This window comes from Indicator indicator, chromosome 24 (genome assembly GCF_027791375.1).
Source record: "Indicator indicator isolate 239-I01 chromosome 24, UM_Iind_1.1, whole genome shotgun sequence".
Taxonomy (NCBI): domain Eukaryota; kingdom Metazoa; phylum Chordata; class Aves; order Piciformes; family Indicatoridae; genus Indicator; species Indicator indicator.
The window spans coordinates 11,807,859-11,831,983 of record NC_072033.1 but is presented as its reverse complement, the minus strand read 5'-3'; the positions used below and the strand labels follow the sequence as shown (position 1 = coordinate 11,831,983).

The window sequence follows — 24,125 nt, the reverse complement described above, 5'->3', positions numbered from 1 at the left end:
ATTTTATTCTCATACTCAGTAGCTGCAAACAATGCCATCAAAAATGACATCAAGCACAGCCAGCTGATATAGCTGTACCTCCCCGTGTCTGCTTTCCTTCCATTCTCCTTGTAAGCCACACATAAAGCTGTGATGGTGGCAGTCTGCAGAAGGGAGAGATGGATGGACAGTGGAGGTGGGAGTGTTTAGCCATGGGAATGTGTTTATTTCTCTTAGGCCAAGCCTTGACTGTGTCTAAACAATTCAGCCAAAACAAGTGAACCTAGGCAGGACATAAGACCCCAAACTCTCTATGTGTTTTCCAGCTGCATAAGGAGAAGGAACAACTGTTGGTTCCCACCATCTCATACACTACAGGTGTGCTCTTTCCCTCTGCCTCTTCATGAAGCCTCAGTGTGGCTTCACTGAAGGCCAAGGTGAAGAAAAGACATGGGCTGGCAGCCCAGCCTGCAGCCCCACTGCATGGTGACTTGGTTAGGAAGATCTGAGCTTTTCCTCAAAGCACCAAAGTATTTATACCCAACGGGAATCCAGTGAAGTGAGCAGAAGAGGACTGGACAGCTAATTACCACCATTGTGTGCCAACTGGCTGCCATCCCTGCCTGCCAGCTAACAGAATTGTTTTCAGATAGTTCAGCATTTCTTTAATGCTTATCCTAGATCTATTCAAGGGAGAAAAAAAGAAAAAGGGAAGAAAATGTAACTCTTATCTGCAATATAAAACCTCAGCTATTTAGCAGACTATTGAAGTCCTTTTCCTGTCATTGCTTTTCAAGTCGCTCACAACAAGATACCTGCCTAGTCCACAAAGACAATATTATAATAGTTACCAGAGTTTATCTTTTTCTTTCCTTTTTTTTTTTAAACAAAATGCTACTTTTTCATGCACTTGTGGAAAAAAATTGTGCCATTAACACCTTTACAGCTACCCTGAGAAAAAAAAAAAGGCCTTCAAAGTGTCAATAGCGGATGTGGTGCACTCTCCTTCCTTTTATTCACTCTGCAGAATGGGAAGTGCAATTACTGCTGTTAGACCCATTTTCACTCTGCATGTAGTTTTCCTTGAAATCTATTGTCTTCACCCTTCACAATTTTTTCCTGTGTTGCTCTTCTAAATGTGTTATTTGTGCAGCTAATACATCAGGCATTGGGAAGAAGAAAAAAGCCCTAGAGCAAAGGTAAAGGCAGAAATTTCCTTCACCTGAGCTCTCAGATCTGTCCTCTTGCTGCTTCTTCCTTTTAAATCTATCAAACTTTGACCTGCTGACTCTAAAATGGACAAATAGCACAAAAAAATTCCTGCATCTGCTTTTTTTCTCAGGCTATTGTTCAGAGGTGACGATATAAAACAGATAGAAAGGAGGCAAAACATTGGGAGGATGTAACTGGAAAACTGCTCATTGCAAATTACATTTTTCATCACTGATACAGTGCTTTGCAGCTCTTGAAGATAAAAAAAAAGTCAATTAGAATGACAATGAATGTAAAAATATGCTTTTGTAATAAAAACCCTAATTTAAAATGGGATAATGTATCTGAAAATGAAAAGAGGAATCTCTTAAATCAAATGCCCTTCAGCCGAAGTTAATTTCAGTCAATAGGATTTTCAGCTGTTTAAAGCATATTTTAGCACTGGATTTATACAAGACCAGCAGAAAGAGGCCCTCTGTTTAATCATCTCTGAGGCTTCCAGTGCACATTTTTAGCCCAAATGTACCAAACATGAGTATCGTGCTTTCTTCTGGGTGTGTGACTGTCGTGCTTTTGCAACAAAGGCCTGTGCTGAAGGGAGCAGTCTAAAATGATTTGCTATTGGGACAGAAATTGGGCATCATGGCTGTGGATACATTGAGGATGCACTGGGGATGTTTCCACTGGCTCAGATGGGCTGGATGAGGAGTGAGGACTGTACAGCCACAAAGCCCCCAGTTTCTTGCTTGCTCTCCAAACCAATATGGGAATCCAATTATACAATGAGATATCCCTATCCCTGGCCCAAGAGGGTGGAGGTTTGCCCAGAGATGACCCATTCTCTTAATGTACCATATCACGTCCACATTAGGTGACATTCGTAGCATACGTCGCTCTGTCTGCTCTCTGTTTAAACACATTGGGGGTAAATATTAAATGTGATTTAGTACCATAACTCCCATTAGCTTTAATGGGAGTCCCGTGGTTTCCTCCTGTGTTTATTGATGAGTATTTACCTCATTGTTCATTTTAGCACTCATTTTTATCTATTCCTACTGTGCCAACTCCTGCTTGAAGTTATAATGATACCATTTTTATTTTTAAGCATGTGCACACATGGTTATTGGTAATGCTCATGGAAGGCTGGGATTAACAGTACTGCTGGGCAAAAAGAATGGCTTTGCCTCAGGCAAAAGGATGGCCAGTCCTTCTCTGCATGCTCCTCAGCCCTCCAGTGCTCCTGACAAACTGGGAATCCTTCCTCCACAAAGGCTCCCAATCTACCATGATTCCCCAGTCTGATGGCATTTTACAAGGGAATAACAATGGGACCAACTCTTCCTTTGAACAACCAGAAAACTACAGCTATGCACTGGCTCTGTCACAGACTAGTCAGACTCTCATAACCAGCACATCCATTACTGGGAACCAGTATACCCACAGCCAGCCAGGGACCTGAGAACTATGACAGAGTCTACCACAGAATTTTGGACAAGTCCTTCAACTTTTTCCTCCAAAACATGGACAATTATTCCACAATCATTACCTACAACACACTGTCAGTTATAATGTTCATACAATCATAGAATCCTTTTGGTTGGAAGAGACCTTTAAGATCATCAATTTTAACTATTAACCCAGCACTGCCAGGTCATCACTAAACCCTGTCCATCAGCACCACATTCACATGGCTTTTAAATCTCTGCAGGCATGGGGACTTCACCACTGCCATGGGTAGCCTATTCTAGGGCTTGAAAACCTTTCCGGGGAAGAAATTCTTCTTAATATTCAACCTAAACCTCTCCTTGTCACAGCTTTAGGCCATCTCCTCTTGTTCTATCAGTTGTTCCATGGGAGAAGAGACCAATGCCCACCTCACTCCAACATCCTTTCAGATAGCTGTGGAGAATGGGAAGGTCTGAGCCTTGTTTTCTCCAGGCAAAACAACTGCAGTTCCCTCAGCCATTCCTCACAAGGTTTGCTCTCTAGATTCTTCACCAGTTTCACTGTCTTTATCTGGACCTGCTCCAGCACCTCAACATCCTTCTTGTAGTGAAGGCCCTATAACCGAATCCAGTATTCTATGTGTGGCCTTACCAGCGCTGAATACAGTGGGACAATCACTTCCCTACTCCTGCTGACTATGCTATTCCTGGTACAAGCCAGGATGGTATTGGCCTTCTTGGCCATGGCTCATATTTAGCCAGCTATTGACTAACACTCCCAGGTCGTTTTCCAGCAGGCAGCTTTCTAGTCGCTCTTCTCCAAGTCTGTGGCATGGAACAGGGTTGTTGTGATGCCTGTGTAGTACGTTTGTACAGTTGTTTTTCTCAGAAAAAGAAGTCCAGTGCATGCAGAGTGCTCTACCTCACTTTGCTGAGGGTCAAATGCAGATGTATGAACCACCCCCTCAGCCCAAAGCTCATGGCTCTGTCCTTTGCACGGAACTTGCACTTGAAAAATCCCCTGTATAGAGATAGGACAGCAGGGACCAGGATGGGAAATGTGTCGTGTCCCAGCAGTGTCAGCCCCTAGGTACTTACTTAGCAAAATGATGATGCAGATCAGGATGGCGATGATGGCACCAGTGCCCAGCCCCGCTGCAGCCACCGCCCCGATGGTGGTGCAGTCGCCGTTCTCGTCGCACGGGCACACCTTCACTTTGATGATGGAGGTGTTGTACAAGGGAGGGTTTCCTGAGTCCGTCACGATGATTGGCACGTCGTACACACCCGCTTCCAGGTACATGATTCGTAAGCTAAGCTGGGCATAATCACCTGGAGAGACCAAGACAGACAGGCAGATGACAGACGCTCTGGCAGAGCCTTGCAGTCCCACGTGTACACACTCCTCTCTGCCAGAGCAGTCTTCTCAATCCTGAAGAACAGCATGACTGAACAGAACAGCTTCAGCCTTCTGCCTAAACAGGCTAGCAATAATCAGCCTGTGTTCTACAAAACACTCTGTGTTTTCACCACAGCACTAACTTACCTTGATGCCGTTTACAAATCCAGTTATATGTGTTTAAAATGGCATGAAATGCAAACGCTATAGCATGGATGATGCTCCCTGGCCACTGCGCAGGCTCTCTGCTTGCCCACTCTCCCACCTTGGGATTATCAGGAAGCCCACGGCCCACTGATGTCATGCTCAGCCAGCTTAATCTTTCCTGTGTTCCCTCTCATTGTGATACAAGAGCTGAGAGGACAGAAGCCACTGACCCTGGCAGAGGGTGCCAGACCTCAGCAACGGGGACCAGCTTTGAAGCTAAAACCACCCCATGGCTCCATGAAATTTTCCATTCTCTGCTGAGACTTCCAGTAAGAGGAGTAATTAGGGCCATTTGTTGTTGCAATATAAAAATCCTTCACATACTGGCAATCTTCACTCTCACCTAGCCCTCCTGGTTCCCTGGTAAATTAAAAGGCTGCCTTTATGCAATTATGGTCAGAGAAATGAACATTGATCCTGATTGTGGCTTATGACAATTACACTGGAACATAAGGAAGACTGATAATAGCTTTTTTCCCCTTGGCCATTATGGATGATTTATACTCCGTTCACTACTGATAACTGTTCATAATTATGAACTGCATTAAAAGGAGCCAAGTGCCAAGACTCTTGGAGTTATGCTGCAGGTCTGATACAAATCATTTCTGATTAACTATCTTGTCTATAATGTCAGCCATAATGTGCTTTAAAAAATAAAAAAAAAATCAGACCAAAAAAAAAAAAAAGCAGCAGGGAAGTTTGGAAATTTGAAACCGCGCGTGGCCTCATTAGAGTCCAAACGTCCTCGGCATCGCCTGCCCCATTTACCGTTCAGCCGCGTTATGGTCCAGTTCTTCCTCACCGCAGATGGCACACTTGGCAGCTCGAAGACAAAAGGCCCAACGTTTGGATCGATGTCAGCATCCGCGGCTGTTATGTTGATGACATTCAGGTTTGGCTTTTCACAGATCTGCGCCTCCTTTGGCAGCAGCTCAGGAGCGTTATCGTTGATGTCGATTAGGTAGATCTGCAGAGTGCCGGTGCCGCTGGCTGGGGGGATACCTGAACGGGAGAGGCAGAGCCAAAGGTGGACTGATGACCACGGGAATGACAACACTGTCGACCAGCATCCCTCTCTGCCTTCCAGTTTCAATAAACCAGGATTTTCACCCTTCCTCCCTTGGACCTCATTAGGGACATACTGCACTTTCATGGTCCCTTGCTTTAGGAGCTATTATTAAAACTTCCCCAAGCCTCCTAATGCAGCTGTTTTTCACTCCTGCAGAACATGGAGGTTGAGCTCTGCAGATCTGTAGCCTACAGCAATGTCCTTGGTCAATCTCTAAAAATACAAGGAGGAGATGCCAAGCTGCTAGTGCAATTTTAGTAATGGCTGTTTTGAAGAGGAAAACCCATTAGAAAGATATCTAACAAGAGGAAGAAGAGGGCTTGGAGGCGAAAATTATGTAAGTAGTGTAACCCATTGGTCAGCATTTACTGCAGCACTTGTTAGCCAGTTTTTCGATTTGCAGCCTATTACACTGCTTCAGAGAAAGCCCAACTCTCCAGCACATCCCACAGTCAGCCCTAGATTTAGTTGTGAGAGGTCCTTGCTCAAAGTCTATGGTATGAGCTAGCCATCACCAAACGTGTTGGGTGATGCTACTAACCCCTGGCAGCAGCACTATGTCCCAATATACACTTCCTTATCCTTTCTACATTGTCCCAACTAGCAGGGATGCCACAGCACAGCAGTCTTGGTCCTCCAGCCTCTTAATGACGAGGAACCACTTTTGTCTGACTAATAACCACTTACACAAGGTAATACCTGCCCTGGTAAGGCAGAACAGTGAGGATTTTTTATTTCTCTCCCCACAGACACATCTGGCAGCTCCATGTTGGCCTGCCCACTGCTTCCCTTCTCAGGCAGTGTTGTTTCAGCAACTCTTCTAGTTTGCATTTTCAATCCTGGCTCTTCCTCCCAGTACTGGACATAAAGCTGTACAATAGACTTCCCCACCAGGCTTTCAAACATTCCTTCTGCTTCCACAGACTTTCCTTCCCACACTCCTTTCTCATTTCTGCTCCATTGTTCAAGGGAACCTTGAAAACTTTGAAGGAGCCCTGAAAGTCCTTCTTTCATAGTTCCTACATAAACTCTTCAAACATTGATCTCATCCTTTTATCTAGTAACCATGGGGTAGGTCTCTCTCTAAAACAATGTCTTTGATCAGCCTTGAAAGTTTCTAGAGAGATTAGCCCATCAGGGTACTGGAGCTGAACAGGAAAACTGACTTTTAGGACCAAGCAAAGTGATTCACCTCTTCAGGTGCAGGAAGGCTGCTCTGAGGTCTCCTTGAAGCCTTCTCTTCTCCAGGCTGAACAACCCCAAATCTCTCAGCCTGCCTTCACAGGAGAGGTGCTCCAGAGCCCTCTGATCATTTTTGTGCTTCCTCTGGACCTGCTCCATCAAGGTCTTTTCCAGCCTCAATGATTCTATGATTTCCATTCCCTCTTGTTGTCTTTCTCACAGTGCCAGCATCAGCAGTCCAGGAGCAAGGTACAAGCCAACTGGCTTTCATGTTCAGCTGCAAGCAGCAGTCACTTCCATGCTGCTTGTGCAAAAATTTTTAAGGAACTTGGGTCACTGTTCTGACACATGATGGCAGACATGAAAGCTGTGCCTGTGGCTAGCTGGCATCTTCTTGTCATCTTGTGCCCATAGAAAAGGAAAATTCTGCATGCAGGGTCACTAGTGGAGCTTGGCTTCCCTACAGGACTGGGCCCCAAAGGTGAGTTCCCATGGGCTGCTCCAATACTGAGGCAGGGGTGGGACCCTGCTTCCTTCAGCTAGAGTCTCTCTCCCCTACTCAGCTCCGTGTTTTATGAAACCTGTTGGAACACAATGTATTTGAGTTTTTAGCTTCCCTGTGAGACTGTCTGAAACTGGCTGAGGTGTTCAAACACTGCACTTGTGTAGACATAGTATGATCCAAGAGCCTCTCCTGCGAAATCAGGCTGAAAATATGTTGCTGATTGGGATTCCCCTTTTCCCCTCTTATATTGCAGCCAGGATGTTTCTGCACTGTAGCCCAGGGAGAGAAAGGAAGCATGTCCAAGGGGTATTTGGCTACACTTATTCTTTATCATATACTGAAACCAGCAAACACAACTCCAAGGAAACAAGATGTTGATGCTTCCTCAGGAAAGAAAAATCCTCACCAACACCCTTGATCCAAAGCCTTGATGAGTGCATGATGCCAGAGAACTTGGAACCTGGGAGAACTGTGGGAAGAATCTATTAGCCTAGATGAAACTTCAGCTGTTATCCTAAGTACTCTAGACAGAATTTAAAATCAGGTGTTGCTTTATGTGCATTTTAATGGCTGCAACATACCCGTGATAGATTAATTTTTCAGAATAAAGAGATTTATCTAGGTCCTCACTTTCTGAGCTGTTGAATGATGGATGTGGCAGCACTGATGCACTGCAGCATCAGCACCAAAGTTAAGGAAAGGGGTTAACTCCAAATCACATTGTACTAAGTGCCTGGGATTTGCAAGCTTGGATGGTGAGGATTATTAGTTTGATGTTCAAGCTCTAGCCCTGCTTCTGTGAATAGCCTTGGTCAACTCATTTGACCTGTTTTGTCCTGCAGCTTTTGCACATGAACACTGCTAGATCCTCCTGAGACTATTTTGGATTTCACTGTCCCAGCTACCTTTGCAGAGGGGAACTCAGAATGGATCTGTGGGACCCCAGCAATCCTACCACAGATGGCGCACATAGATGGGGCAGAGTTTACTTCTTGATACTGCTACTCAGCATTGAAACTCTCCGATAAGTTTGTTTTGCCTCTGTGACCCAAGATACAATTACTGAAGAGAATCCTGAAACTCCAGATGGAGCAAGTTTTCATTAGACCTCAAGCACCATGACATCTGCTCATAAGGGACATGACACCCTTCAGCCTGAGGGGTGACCAGAGCCAACATGAACAATGTCCTGAAAATACCTACAGAGTATGATCAACTTATATAGGTGCTCACAGTCAAGCCTAGACTTAATTTTGTTGCTGAAGCATGGCGCTGGTCTGATGTGAGTGCTTAGCATCTTGCAAGGGAAAGGTAAACTTGGGAGAGGGGGAGAAAGGTCCCCTCCTTGCCCAGGGAAGCTACTGAGCCCTCTGCAGACCCTCTTCCAACTGGAGGAACCGATAATTGAAATAATAGCATGGCCACATTTAGGTATGGTTAGAAAACTCATCATCAACTCCTCCTAATCAAAATTAGGAGGAGAAATCCAGGGCAACAGCAATGGTCTGCTTGCCCTTGTGTGAGGCCAGCACTGAGGCTCCTAGTGCTAATTTGACCAAAAGCACTGTGTGATCTTTAATGAGCAGAGAAGAAGAAGCCTTAGCAGGACCTCTCTGTGAGATCTGTACCAGCCTCAGTGCCTTTGATAACAAAGTACACCAGTATCCAGACACTCTGCTGCTGGCTGGACGTTTCAGAACTGGTAGCGGACAGAGCAAACAGCTCTGGTGACAGACACACACCTTCCATGAAAGCCACAGCAGTTCAACGGGTTGGCTCATTCTTAACACCCTCTTGCTATCCCCTACAATTGTTTCTGGCTTCCTGATGGAAGGCTTCCTGAATGCTCTGCTCGGTGCCTTTGGGGCAATGAGCAGGGCCGGTGTGCTCAGCAGCCCCTGGAGAGCACAACCCCTTGCTATTTTTTTAAGTTCAGGCTGCACTGCTACACTGAACTCCCCAAATCGATTTTCCATTTGCCCTCCCTTTCCCTTAATAACACTCTCCGTATACTGTGCACATTTAATTTACTCCAGCAATTTCCCGTCCCACTTTCACATTTTTGACCATAAAAACCTGGGAAAAAGATAACTTATACTGACAACTCTGTCAGGGCATCATTTCTCTTAATGCATCACATTAGAGTCTTATTGAAGCATGAACAATGTGAAGCCTGGGCTCACCGTTGTCAGCCGCCAAGAATGTGGCCTCGTAGACATTATTCTTAATGTAGTCTGACTCTCGATCAAGGACAGCAGCAGTGGTGATCTGACCATTTGTGGCATTAATGTTCAGCCAGTTTGCAGGATCTGACAGCTTAGAGTATCTACAGAGAAAGGAAATAAATACATGGCAGTCTTTTCACTGACATACCCTTAATATTGCTTGAAATAAGGTTTTCCTGGACTCCTGACCCACAAGTCAAAGGACCTTTGGATAACTGGTTTTGTTGACAAACAAAACACTAATTGAGTATCTGGTTTTTGACCTCTACAATTATTCATTTTTTCTATTTCTTTAGTTTTAAAGGTTTTTCTTTCCACTAAATGCCACATGACAGCTTCCTGCTGCTAGGAGTGGACATAACCCTGCAGCTGAGAAGAAATGGGGTCTGCAATGACCACTGCCTTCTTATGCCTAAATTAGAGGATGGATTCCTGCTCTCTCTTTAATGCTGTTGCTCTAAAGCCATGGGTAATCCTTTTTTTCTGCCCCTCACTAATAAACAACAGTTTGGGAAATACCACACTGGAAGCACAGCATTTTTCAGGCCACTCTTCTGTATCACAATCGCATCTTCAGCAGCAACTGCCTTGAGGACACTGCAATGGGAACTCACAGCTGCAGCAGATTCAGGTCTGCTCTCCTGAAACATTTTCATGCATTCCTGAAATAGCAGGTAAAATGATCCTATGCATGAGGGAGGTTTGAAGACAGCAGTGACAAGGAGGTCCCCTTGGCCTCCCCAGTGTGCCTTGGGCTGTAAGGACTCAGAGAACCACAGAATGTTAGGGGCTGAAAGTGACCTCGAAAGATCATCCAGTCCAACCCTCCTGCCAGCGCAGGATCACCCATACCAGATCACACAGGAATGCATCCAGGTAGATTCTGAATATCTCCTGAAAGGGAAACTCCACAACCCCCCTGGGCAGCCTGACTCAACGGGAGAGTCACCTCCCAACAACTCCGTCAACTCATAGCCCAAATCTGGTCATGTCCTGTGCAGATCTCTATGATCATGGTTTGCTCTGGGCAAACTTTCCATGTTCTCCAGATCAATGTGTTCTTCTTTACCTTTCTCACTCGTTTTTTGTTTGGTTTTATTTTATTGATTGTTTATTATTTCTGCTTCTCAGTTTTGTACAGTTTGAGTTGAGATGGATCCTTATTACTTGAGCTGGAAGCTAATAAATGGCCAAATTATAAATTCCTGAAATAAGAAAACAAAAGCTTATTTCACGGGTAACTAAGACCTGCTGATATATAGATACATATTTTTTTTTCTGCAGGCAGGAGAACTCCGGGCTTCTAGTGAAATCCCTTTCCAGAAATGGGCTGTTTGAAGCTGAAACTCAAAGTGAAACTTGAGCTGTGTCAATCCATGTGAGCAGGAAAGCAACACACAGCTGCACAAGTCCCTGCCAAAGGGAAGAATTACATTTCATGGAGCTAGACTTTTTGGGATATTTTCACTTCTTTTTAATATCACTGCTGTGAGTTTCCTGCCCTTTCTCTGCTAAATGACCAAGGATCCAGTTTCAAAGCTGGCTTTGTGAATGTGTCTGTGGCTAATGAGGATAACTTGAGGTGTGACACTGGCCATGCCAAGCTGTGCCTCACTGGAGATGGTCCTGCTTCCTCATCTTCTATTTGTAAAAACTCTTTTTCATTGCAGACTATTTAGAGAGAGACTGAAAACTGTCTGCAAGGCTCAGCTCTCTGCCAAGTGCTTATCATAGATCTGTAGGCTTAGGTTTTTGGGGGTTTTTTCCTCATTCACCAACACTAACTGTGAAGAAAACCCAAAATATCCTTTGCACAGCTCAGAAAGACAAGACCACAGCAAACCCCACTGCTTCCAGCAAAGCCTTGGCACTGGGGTGTCCTGATGAAAAGGGAGTTGAAAACATTGTACTTGGGTTCAAAACCAAAGTGCTGTGGATACATAAAATGTGAGTCCTGGAAGCTCTAGGAAGAAACATCTCAAGTATGGGGCTGTCCATATTCCCAGAAAGTCTTACAAGACTCTGCACTGTGTGGTGACAGGAATGGCTCTGCGGAGTCCATCCTTCTCCAGAAATGGCAGATGATAATTTGGATTACAGATCATCTACCTTGTGGTTAGAGAGAGTAGTCACTCAAAAATGAGCTGTTATCTCCTCTGAAAATCGGCCTTGGCACAGACCTCAGGGAAATAAGGACCCTTCAAGGGCAAATATTTCAAAAAGAATATAAGAAAAACTGGCTTGTTAGTTAGGATGGGCTCTCATCAAAAGCCACAATACCTGTCTAAAGACAACAAGATGAGGCAGTGACTAAACTATCATTCTCTAGACCAGACAGCTCTGTGCCAGGTGAAATATTTCAAACTCTTGCCGACACAAAATGTCACAACTGATGTAAGTTTCAGTGGCCTCAGCTGTGGTCACATTGTACACTCAGGTTTTGCCAAAAATACTGCAATTCTTAGAGGCTGGGAGTGAAAAAGAGACAAACTTCTGTGGATGTACAAGTACCCAAGAGCAGAAAACACATCTCCTGTCTGCACAGACAGAGGCTGAAACACTCATGAAAGGTGTCACAGACATTTTTCTGCCAATGTATTTCCCCGTGATAATGTGTGTGAGCTGGGGTCCTGGACTGTGGGTTCAGTCCTCAGTTTGCCTAGGTGGGACAAAACACAGTGAGTGCCACCCTCACAGCCACAGCATGGACTAAATCTGGTCTTGAAGTGCTTAATCAAACGTCTGACTTTACAAGGCTAAAACTCTGCCATCTGAATCCCATCATAGGGAAAGCAGCTAATGAAGAGGTTATGTTTGGCAGGTGGTCTGAAGGGAAAGGGAAGGTCAGAACATATTCTGCTCCCTGCAGAACAGGCAAGAGCTCCTGGGGTGGGTTATAGGGACTGGCATTAGTCAGATAAAGACTGAGTACCAAGGGCATGTAAATGGGCATTTAACTGCTCAGGCAATTTTTAACTATATGACTTTTAAAAGCCTGTTCAGCAGCTGTTTGTAACCAAGCCAGCCTTGCTCTGAACAGGCTGACTGCTCCTCTTGCTTTTTAAGCCAGGTTGGACCTAAATTCTCTCTCTGGAAGCAACAAAAGGCATGATTAAAAATCTCTTTGGAACTTTAAAGCCCTCTCTATGTCTCAGCTTCCCCCCGTAAAGCAGAAATAACAAAGCTGCCATTTTCTAAAGCACTGTGTTTGTAAAGTGCATGAACAACACAGGTCAAAGCATCCTTGACAAGGCAGGGACAAAACACAACACAATACAGCCCTGACCTCCGTCTCTGGAACAACACAGGGACACCTTGCTATCAACTGCCGGCATTCAAAGCTGTGAACTGCCTCTCTGCCAGCCAGTAAGGTGGGCTCCAACCCTGTGTGTCCTGCTGGGCCCAGCCACTCACAGTCTGTCTTACCTGGAGCAGGGAGGGCTGTGAGTTTGCCAGCTTGCAGGACACTCCGCAAGCACTCGATCGAGGATGTCAGTCCCTGCCAAGCATTTTACGCATATCACATCAGTGAGTGTGAATTAGCTTCCCAGACTTCTGCAGGTGAAATTCCCCTGCTGTACATGAGCCCTGGGCTGCCTGATCTCCCACCTTACTGCCTGCTGCATGAAGCGATCAGGATCCACCGCTGAAAACGTTGTCAGGACTGTCCCCGTGGGCACCCCTTCCTCCAGCCTGATTAACTTGTGGTTCATGGGGAAATACGGCGCTTCGTTGACATCTGTGACTGAAATGGTGACTCCTGCTGTTGACTGGAAGGACATCTGGATGCCACTGGCCAGAGGAGCTTGGTTTGATACCATCACTGTCAGCATGAAAGCTCTGTTCATCTCGTAATCGACTGCCTAAAACAAACAAGCAAGCAAGCATAGAGCCAAGCAGAGAATAAAATCTACCTCCTGGCTGAAAGCTGCAAGATTCAGAAGGCAGATGATATCAAAGTCATTCCCTCATCCAATTTCCTCCTGAACTCAGTTCTTTTGAAGGTGTAAATCCAGACCAGCTTCAGACCAGTGGAGGATTTGGCCTTCTAGTATTTGGAGGGTCAAATAATTAAACAAAGAACAACACAAAAATTGCAAACAGGAGAGAGAGGATTAGTCCTCTCTCACTCCAGAAAAAAAGAACCTGTGTTAGCTGAGCATTGAACAAATAAATCCACCAAGGGCTGCTCTAAACTCAACTGGTGGAGCCTGCTCAGAAGGGCTGGACAGGATGCTGTTAGCATCTAAAGCTGCTGACTAAGTAACTAGGACAGATTTTGTGGACTCAAGAGCCTGAAATGCTCTTCATTTGTCCTCTTAAGTGAGTTTATAAGCAAAGGTAGAGCCGCATAGAACAATGCCTGGAGTGATTAATCAGGCAATCCTTCCAATGGGACCTCTTGTCCTCTCACAAGATGCCTTGTGACCTCTTGAGATTGCCTGCACACTCCTACAAATAGATTCTGCTGCTGGGTGGCCACAGATCCCATGTCAACAGATACATAAAGATGATGTGTCTTGAGAGCCAGACAGAGCAAAAAGCCTTTGCTGGCACAACTGACTGAACCACAGTATAATAATGATAATTTCTAAACCATCCCACTAATTTTTATAAGGGAAGTTGTTAATCATCTGCCAGGGAGGCTTGAGTTATGCAGGAACACACCTTTGCTTGTTAAGAAATGCTGGGCTGTAATTTGTCAGTTTAGAAGCATAACCACTCTCTCAGTACCTTCTCTGGTGCTGAGTCTGCAGAGTGCACTCTGCTGGTGTAAAATGCCACTCTTACACGCACTTTGGTGGAGCTGCACTGATTTACATCAGCAAGCTCTGCCTTCCACATTCTGTTTAAACCCCAGTATTGTCAGGAGAGAAATCAAATCATAGGAGGCTACATGAGAGAAACAAATTTCAGGGGCAAAAGGTAAAACAGTGGAATCCCTATTTGATTGAAGTGCAAATGTTCCTGTTGCTAAATGGTTTCCTGACAGGCAGGGCCAACAATTAATAAATAAAAGGAAGCATAAAGATTCCCAGTACACCCACCAGCACTGACTCATGGACTTGTACAGCATTCAAAAAGGATGTATGGTGAAAGTTCCCTTTTAAACACGATTCAAGGCCTTGAAACAATCTGACTAACGCATTTCCTCAATTTCCTTTCACACACTTCTAATTAATATTCCTCCAGTCTTCCTTTTTTTCCCCCCCTTTATTTTTTTCCTGGCCTTTTTTGCTAACCTTGCCCACAGCCACTCTGCACCTTCCTCCCTGCAGGGGCTTAGAGCCCAACAGGGCTATTTGAGCAGCTCCAGTGGGGACTGATGTGGGAAACCACTGGGCTGCCTGTCTGAAGATACTTGGGACACACTGACCATATACACATCTGCTAGGATGTGGCTTGATGCAAGTGCATGGCTTTCCCTGCCCCCACTCCTGAAATGTAAAGCTGCTCACTCAGCTTCTTTTCCTCTCTTCTCAAAGCAACAAAGCCAGGGCTGCAGAAAAGCAAAGAGTGGGGTGGGACCAGGATCATCCAGTAATGCCCATCCCACAGACTGTCCTGGAAGCATCAGTGCCATATGCTGGCATGTGGTGGCACAGGAAGAGACAGCTGGCCTGCCTCCTTCTCTTTGGTGTCCATCTGGGTTCCCTTTCTCATATTTTATTGAAGACAAAAAAGGTAAAATCATGTGGCTGTGCCTTCACAGCAGTGTTTGTATTGTTCCTGGTGGGACAGGAGCACCTTGTAGTTGGACAAAGCCCAGCCCTAAGCAGAACCTCCTTTCTTCCTCTTCTCAAGGTATTTTTAACTGAAGAGAACAAATTTGCCTTATGTTATCGTGGAGACAAATAATAATGGAGCTTCTGAAGCATCTCCTTTATAAATTCCCAGCTCTGATCCATGCAGAGTTTATAATAACATTTTACTCAGCTGGCTCCCACAGGGCAGTCACTGCTGCTCTTGGAGATTGTCTCCAGACTCTGTGGTGTCTCATCTGAGTGGGAAGTTCCTCTTTCCCCTTGATCAAGGCTTTCTTTGAAGATTAAGGTCTTGCATGGTTATGGAAATGCTTTGGAAAGGCATGAACAGAAAAAGGGAATGCTGTTTGGTGATCAGACTGGAGCTGCAGATGAGGTTTTGCTGAGAGCAGCTGCAAAGCAGGCCTCTTGAGCATCATTGGAACTCCAAAGGGTTTCTTGCTTTGGAAGCATTCCTGGTCCTCTATTTCTGGCTTCCAAACTGCTGGTAGGGGGGTAGGATTCTTCATGGAACACCCTTCTCTGTGACTACCATAGCCCAGAGTTATATATAAGCAGCTTCAAAGAGCCACATGAAAATCCAGCATTGTAGGGTCTGTAAATAAAAGGTTCATTACTTGCCATTTTTTTACCTGTGTTTTCAACTTACATCAGGGATCAAACCAGCTAGAGGCTGCTTCCATACCATGAAGAACAAGCTCTGACTGGCCACCCAGTTTCACACATTCCCCAAGTCTTTAAGCATATTCACTTATTAACAGAGAACAAAATATTTCAAAGAAGAAGATGGAATCCTAGGAGTCTTCCCTTCTTCACCATGAAAATTTAATCACAAGCAATTTCATTCATTCTCCCTGCTGAAAATACACCAAAAAGCCTCCCGGCTTGATAAGGGTAGGAAACTTTGGGCACCCAGGAGGATCAGGTGAGGTTATACAGTGAAGATATTCAAGGCAATTTCAAGCTCTGAGCTCAGCTTGACAAGATAGGGATTTTCATGTGGTTCTTTGCATTGTGATCACTGTGGGTTACACAGCAGTGGAAAGTCAACACCAGCAACATGGTGTCTTGACAAATCTGCCCTGCTTTCTGCCTGCTGAGTGCTGAGAAAGGGATGGTTCATTATGCAGAAGTCCTTGTGTAGCAGAGATGATCACCTAAGTCCCCTGTTGTTCACTCTGATGTGCATTTAAACTTAAGTCATGACACTTTACTAGATTAAGTAGTCCTCCCCTGCTCACAGTGACACCATTGGCCTTTCAACTTCAGACTGGCTGTTGATGTCAACAGAAGTTAAACTGTTGTATTTTATTTTGCTGAATGTTTCCTGTTTAAGTAGAAAATACACATCTGTGAATACCTCTACATGCATCCATCCATACACGTCCAGAACTACTGCTAAGCTTGAAGAGGTTTTGTACCATTGCATTGGATAAGGCTGTCAACCATCATTACAGAGCAGTAAAGAGTGATAAATAAGAAGGCCCTGTTGAAATACCACCTAGCAGGTAAGATGATGTCTCCCTTAAAGTTGCAGCAAAGTGGCACATACACATAGCCTAAGGGTCAGAGAACAGGACAAGCTCACAACCTCACACGTTCCTACCAGCATAACCTCATTGGCATTTCACTGATGTCATTTTTCCTAATTCCCAAAGAGTATCTATGAAGAATGACTGCAGCTTATTAGCTCCAAGGGAGCTGAGCTGCTCTTAAATCATATTGCTCTTGAAACATCAGTATTTCATCCTAAGCTGTTGATTAAAACTTTTTGTTAGAGAAGGCCAGCCCAGCCTTATCCAAAGCTGCAGGCTTTGTCCATCACAGCAGTGTTATCCTGTTCAGGTGCAGTGCACAGTGCGTGTTGGGTGAGCTCCTACAGATCACAGCAGCCTATTTGTGATGCCTTCACTTTTTTGGTAGTGAGAGGCAGCAACTGTAGGCATCTTATCTGGGAAGAGATTCAGTGACTGCTGATTGGATCCACTTATGTTCTGGCTGTGCGCAATGACTGCAGAAGTGTTCACTGCCTGGGCTGCTGGCCTCAGTAACTGCTAGGGATGTGAGTGCTCAAATGAAGATAAAGTCACCTTCTTTGGAGGCAAGAAGGCAAATGGAATTTGATACTTGCTGTGGAGGGTTCTGGCTCTCCTAAGGCTGAGGGCAATGGATGAAGGAAAGAAGGGATGGTAGATATTTACAGTCTTATTTCTCAGAGTCCCTGTACAAGATCCTTTGTTGAGATAACCCAAGGAGTGGCTTTCACTTGACAGGAGCTATTCTGAGCTGAGGATCTGGCCCACACTGTGTGTTTATCACGTGATATTAGGAAAATGTCTCCATTTTTTTTTCTGCCAAGCAACTCGACTTAGAGGAAAATCCTTTCCTTCTGTTACCAGGAAACTCACTCCTCCTGAAATCTCTCCTCACTCCCTGCTTTCATGGAAGATTACTTGACTGAGCCCCTGCAGTGAAATGATACCCCTAATGCACAGCTAACAGGGAGATTTCTGGCTCAAAAAGTGCAACCTCTGCCCTAAAGCTGCCAGGCAGGGCAGGGCTGCCCAGCCCAGGTGCCATTCCCTCTTACACTAACGAAAAAGCAAAGGAGGATCAGGATGTGGAAGTCAGGCTCAGATGCTAGGAGGTGCCTTCAGCAGATGAGAGTTTATGAAAGCTTACATGCTGGGCTGAGCTGGGAAACCCAGAATCAGTGGTAAAGACTTGAAGTAAAAGTGGTTATGACATCTGCACAGAGAGAGATGGGAATGAGATTGGAGCACTCATAGTTGCCAGGTAGAGAAGGCATGAAGTAACTGCAGGCTTCTGGCGATCCTTGGAGCCTTAGCTAAGTGAAAGGGTGACAAATAAGGATTTTCCTTGGCTTCCCCCTTACCTTCACAACAGTTACCATGCCTTCGTTGGTGACGGGGTCTGTCCGCACGGTGAAGTGGCCAGAGGGGTCTCCGCTGATGATGCGGTAGATGGCATTCCAGTTGGGGGAGTGAGGCTGGTCCCGGTCCATCACCGTCAGATTGGCCACCACGACCTCCACTCTGTTCTCAGGAACTTCTCCTGAGTACTGCAAATAAAAGACAGGAATGGTCATGGTGGGAGTTTTTATGCTGGTCCTCACAGCTGCCACCCTTCTCCTCTACATCAGCACACCAAGTGGCACATCAGTCCTGGGAAGAGCACCACAGGCTTATCTGTTATACTCTCACTTCTGGTTTTCCTATTATTTTCTTTGCATATTTTTCCAAACCTTTCAAAGCCTCATTTCACCTTTCAGCCCAAAGCAGAACAAACCCATTGGTGCCAGGCTCCTGCCAAGTTTCAGAAAATGCTCTAAGCAAATGAACAAAAAACAGTTCTTCGTATTCTCATTCAGGTACAGCAATCAGAGAGTTAATTGTCAACAGCAGGAAAAAATGGCAGACTAAAATGTGCATTTTTTAGGATGATTATGTCCCTCTAACCTGAGGTATTTTGCCTTACTTAAATTTTTAGTGATGGCATTTCATTTTTTCTTCAGTGATTTTACTTCATTCTCTTTCTTTCTTGTCCTTGATTTGATTTTGTCTCATTATTTAAAGCATTTCTTGCGATTCTGCAGTAGCCTTTCCTGGTGCCTAATTCTCTCATTTAGCGCTGATTTCCATGGAGCATATCCCGTTCAGGCACACCCTGATGCATTAGCTGCATTCTTTTCTGCTTTCCAATCCTTGATTTATCATATGGCTGATCAGGGACCCTGGCCTGTGAATACTTCCAGTGTTTGGGACTCAAAAGCTGTTAGTAAGACACATTCCCAAATTTTCAACTGTCCTCATCTCTCAGCACTGCCTATTAGGAGCACTTGCAAATCACCACTCTGATTGACATATGGCAAATGAAACACTGGGGAAACGATGGGAGCGGCTGGCTCTGAGTCTGCAGCTGAAATCCTGGCCCCAAACTGCAGGAGCAGAGCACTTCTGAAAATCTGGCCTTTGGTGTGTCCAAATGCCAGGTTATGTAAATGATAATAAATCATTCCTTTGTTAGCACAAGAGTCCCTTTCCACTCCTAACCCAAACCCATCCAGTGGAGTCTTCCAGTTCTCTGTTTATATTTAGTATATATTATTTCACCTCTGACAGCAGAAATATTCTATCTGCCTTATCTATATAAATTTAAATTTGCCCTTTAGTGGTCTCCTGAATGGCATTTTGCCCTCCTCACTGTTATGCACCTGTCCTAAACAAGTTTTCATTAGTGACTGCAGATGGCATCTCTTTCCAGCCATGCTGAGTGGTGGGGAAGAACAGTGGGAAGCTGTGGGATAATTCAGGTTCCAGTACGTGCTACAGTTCTTCTTTTCTCTTTATTTCCCATGATTTTACCTTTTTTTTTTTTTTTAAACCAATTCTCCTGCCCAATTTGGAATCTCTGCAGCACACAGCTTCTGCAGGGGAAATATCATATGGAAATTTATCAAAAAGCCTCTTGAAAAATCCATTAGATTATGTCATATGTACACTCCTATTATCAACCTTGTCTGAGACCTGCTCAAAAGAACTCAAGGAGATTTGTTAAGCAGGGTTGTCTCTTACTAAATCCACACTAGTTATTGGCTATTACATTAAATTAATGTTGTATGACATACCAGCAACGACAAGCTGATGAGCCCCCAGTCTCTTCTAGGAGATGACTGCACTGCTAACATCAGGGGACTGTACTGTAATGTCAAAGGAGTTAAGTACTTTGTGCAACCATCTCACATCTTTGACCTAGGACCACAGTTTTTGATCTGTTATTAACAGGCTTATGCCCTCTACTCATGAAGAATAAGCCACTGACTGTATTTAAGAGGGCTGGTCCTACAGCTGTAGTTTGCTGCTCCTTTAGTTGATCATAACCCAGGTGCTGCAAATGAGTTTGGTTTAAATGGAAAAACCCCACGCAACTGCCAAGAGATTTTACAGCAGCCCCTGTAAAAGCCATCACAACATCTGTTTTCAGCCCATAGTGATAATGTTTACTACAAGATCACAGAATGACGGGGGTTGGAAGGGACCTCTGGAGATCACAAGACATATTTCAGAAATAAGAGGTATATTAAACATTATAAATACACAAGCACACCTCAGTACAAAGCCTGGAGGAAGATCACAACAGTCTATAAAGGTTTCCAGCTACAGGAAACCCCATGATGCTCAGCATATACTGGGCAACGCAGGAGTTCATCCAGTTGCTGCTGATACCTATTAGGTATAGTTAGGGAATAATCAGTCACATTGAGGGTGGACGTTGTCTATTATGCTTATAAAGCCAAGTATTTCTCTGATGAGAACACTGTACCTTCACTGGAATCATGGCAGCCAGTGGAATCCAGGAAGAATCCAGGATTTCAGGAGGTAGTTCCTCCTGGAATCAATGGAGCCACCCAAAGCTCTTCAGGTTAAGTTGTGAATCTTGAAGAGATACACCATGAAGAACAGAACAATTTTCAGCAGCTGCTGGGAATCCAAACCACAGCCTGTCTTTCCTCCTCCTAACACTCCTCCACCATCATTATTATAAGTAAATGCTGTAACATGTATTGTCCACAATTGTCTTTACCTTTAATAAAATTAAGTAATGACTTTAAATTACATCTCCTAAAGAAAGGATGGCAGCTCAAAGCTACCCACACTTCTCTAATGTCATTCCCTCCCTACCCTGGAGTAATTTAGGATAATGAACAATGCCATCTTTCACTAGGCTGCTTTCCAGCATTCCCTGTGCTGTGAGTTCTCTTTCATAAGATTACGATTGATTTTCAAATAGAGAGAAGCATATCCAAGGTAAAACAATGAGCAACAGAGGAGCTGTGGGAGTAAACATCAAATTGATAAAGCAGTGCTTGACCTGTACCTGTAGCATTTACTCACACTCCCCTGTATTTCATTTAGCTTCCCTTTCAGTTGTTGCATTTGAAGTCCTTAATTTCCAGAGTGCCTTTTTAAAGCCCATTCACAAGGATTTCTATGGCTGATTGTTACACTCTCTGCTTCCCTCCTCAGATAAGGATTTGTTCTGAACCTCACATGTTCTTAAATCCTTCAATTCTGTAGAGTCTTTTTTCTTCCCCTCCCATAAAAGACTCTGCTGGCAGAAGTCCTTCTCTCATTCCTCTGGAGCTGGTCTGTCTGAAGTCATGTCTTGCTGATTCTGATTTTCAGGTTGCATCAGATTATATTAAAATGGGTTAATCCCAGAGTTTGCCTTTCATCTCACTCACTACCTGACAGCACATAAACACACAGACAAACATCATTCTGGAGGAGAAAGGGATTGATGTGGGGGGACAAATGATGAATTCTCACAATGACTTGACTTTTTGCAATAAATCTGGAGTCTGAAGCCACACACAGCAGAGTAAAACCAATTAGCTCACTGCAGCCACTCCTAGGGAGGTGCGGAATTGAGATGGATGAATACAAAGATAATTATTCAGGCTTCCTTCTAAAGGGAGTTCCTTTCCTCCCCAATATTCTAACTTTTTTCAAGCTGCTTTTGCTAAAAAACTCTGCAAACAGTGGCTTGTTCACCTGAATGTCTGCAGGAAAGATTTCTGTGCTGTCTCCAAGATTTGCTAATGATGTCACAACATTTGTTACAGGCAGAAGTAGTTTATGAAGGCTGAATTGCCTGGAGAAATAGAGTATTTTATGACCTATAGCTAGGATTAACTTAGAAGAATAAGGGCATCTCAGTTCTCTTATTAGAGTCTGAGCCCTTCCCCTGAAAGCTATGACTGCTGCAAAGCACTGCATCTTCGCTCGAGTTCCCTTAGGTCAAGAGAGGCTGCAGTGAGAGTGAGTGAGCATGCATGGTGGGGGGTGTTCTATCTCCCACCACTTTCTGCTGCCAGGGCACCCCTTTATGCAGCAAGCTCTGGCCACTATGTGATGTGCAGCTGGGGAACCCTGTAGAAGGGCTGTGCTTGCCCACACAAACTGTGTGAGCAGGGATCCAACCTAAACACCAACCCACAGCTCCTCCACCCTTAAGGACATACTCCCAACCAAGTGCAGGCACGTGAGCCAACTGTGTACCTTTTCCACACAATATTTAACAGAGACACTTGAATAGCAGGCAAATTAATAAACAACTGCAGTCTGGTTATCATAGAATTATAGAATTGTTAGGGTTGGAAGGGGCCTCAAAGATCATCTAGTTCCAACCCCCCTGCCATGGGCAGGGACACCTCACACTACAAAAGATAAAAATCTCCTAATAAATCATTAATTGTGATGTGCCTACCCAGCTGCAGCACAGAAACAAGCAAATGCCATCCTAATTGATTGCTTATTCCATCTTTATAGGCCTGCATTTTTTTCAGTGTGGGGGTTGAATAAGCCCAGAGGTGTAAAAAACCTCTAGATTGTACTCTGTGTATCTGCCAACTTGATATTTAGATCAATAATCCTCTTTTTTTTTTTTTCCCTTCCCCCTCTACTCCTACACCACTGGTAATTTAGCTTTTCTTCCTAGCAGCCTAATTGCTGTTTTCTTAAGCCTTTCTATCAATTCTCTGACCTTTAATTTCCAATATTGTTTGCTGCACAGATGACTGTACCTGGTCTGCACATTATCCTACTCCCTCTACTCCATATGGGTCAGACTGGGCTATCAGTCTCTCTGACAGTCAAACAGTGACCTCCAGGTTCTTGCTCCACCATGGCAGAGACCACAAGTTCACTCAAATCCCCACAAAATCACCCTATTTTGCTAAGCAGATTTTGAGATGCTCAATTCCTAACCACATTTTATTAAAGAACTCTTTGCTCTGGTGTGATCTTGAATGATGAGCACCTTCTGAGTACCAATGTTCTTGCTTTTTCTCCTGAGGCATCCCATGCTCTGCATTAAACCACTCAACAACCCCTTCACAAGTCTCTTTGCTGTTGGCTTTTCAGGCTCATGCCCACAACATCCCCTACACCGCAGCATCCCTGCTTCAACTTCACATTCCCTTAGATCTACTCCACAGTCCATCCATGAACACAGATCATACTTCAGACTAGTTATGTGCCATGTGGCAAATGCTTCCCCAAATGTGATCTAGAAAGCCCAAAGTGCTCTTGCCAGCTCACAGTCTTGCTCTGCTGGTACAAGACCCAGCTGTCATGGTGCTTGCTCACAAATGAAATGCTGGGGATGCAGGCACCAGCTTGCTGTGGTTGGGTAGGAGTCAGCCTGGCCCAGCTGAGCAGAGGGAAGTGCAAGACAACTAGCTCACAACCTTAAAAGGATGCTTTGGAAGTTCTGCCTCCATCTTCAGTGGTTTGTGCTATGAAAATGCCTCACCTGCCTGCAAAGTAATTCCCACAGCTCTAGGCATGGTGTGGTGGAGCCAGGCTTATTGACTGGGAGTTTATACAAGGAACAATGAGTGGTGTTCAGCATGGTCTCAACGTGCTGGTTTAATTCTGCTGCATGAGTATGAAAAACCACAGAAAGCTCTAAACTTTTCCACTTCTGAAGCTAATCTTACAATGAGGTGCAGGCAACCTGCATTGTGTTCTGCAGCAAACGGCAGCCATTGCCTTTATACTTTGTCTTTACTGATGTTATTTGGTCAAAATTGCAATGAATGGCTAGTTTTGGATTAAATTACAACATTTACTCTTTGAATATGAAGACAAAGCAGGAACAGAAGTGAAGCAAGCTATACCCTTTCTTTCAGAAGCAGCAGAACAAATCCCTCTCATTTCAGACTCTCTGAAGAAGGAATGTGCAGGTCTCATTTCACCTTGGTTCAAAGACTCTTAGAGTACTTGCCAAGAATTCAGAGACAAGACCACAGCATAGTAAAAGGATATTAAAAAAGAAAAGGAGTTTGCACGTCTGACAATGAGCACTAATTTTTTTTCATTATCAGATGTTGCATTCTTGTGACAGTCTGAAAAGATGCCACAGAAATGATGACACATGACACTCTCCTGATGCAAAATAACTATTTCCAGATAAATTTATCTTATGAAATGAGGTTTGACGTTTGCATAGGAATTTAGATACTTTATGAAAATGCATTACAACACAAAGGAGCTTTTTACAACATCCATATGAAAGGTTTAAAAAAAGAGATTAAAATTATGTCCTTGGAA

The 24,125-nt window shown here is 44.4% G+C and overlaps 1 protein-coding gene across 1 annotated transcript in view; it reads right to left on the bottom strand.

Moving 5' to 3' along the window:
• Positions 1-24,125, bottom strand: part of CDH4 (cadherin 4) — a 463,608-nt gene that overhangs the window by 5,604 nt on the left and 433,879 nt on the right. The window contains exons 9-13 of the mRNA XM_054391796.1: positions 17,885-18,070; positions 12,833-13,086; positions 9,182-9,324; positions 5,011-5,244; positions 3,735-3,968 (exon numbers count right to left, since the gene is read on the bottom strand). Of these exons, the coding sequence (XP_054247771.1) occupies positions 3,735-3,968; positions 5,011-5,244; positions 9,182-9,324; positions 12,833-13,086; positions 17,885-18,070 (1,051 nt within the window). The remainder of the gene's footprint in view (positions 1-3,734; positions 3,969-5,010; positions 5,245-9,181; positions 9,325-12,832; positions 13,087-17,884; positions 18,071-24,125) is intronic.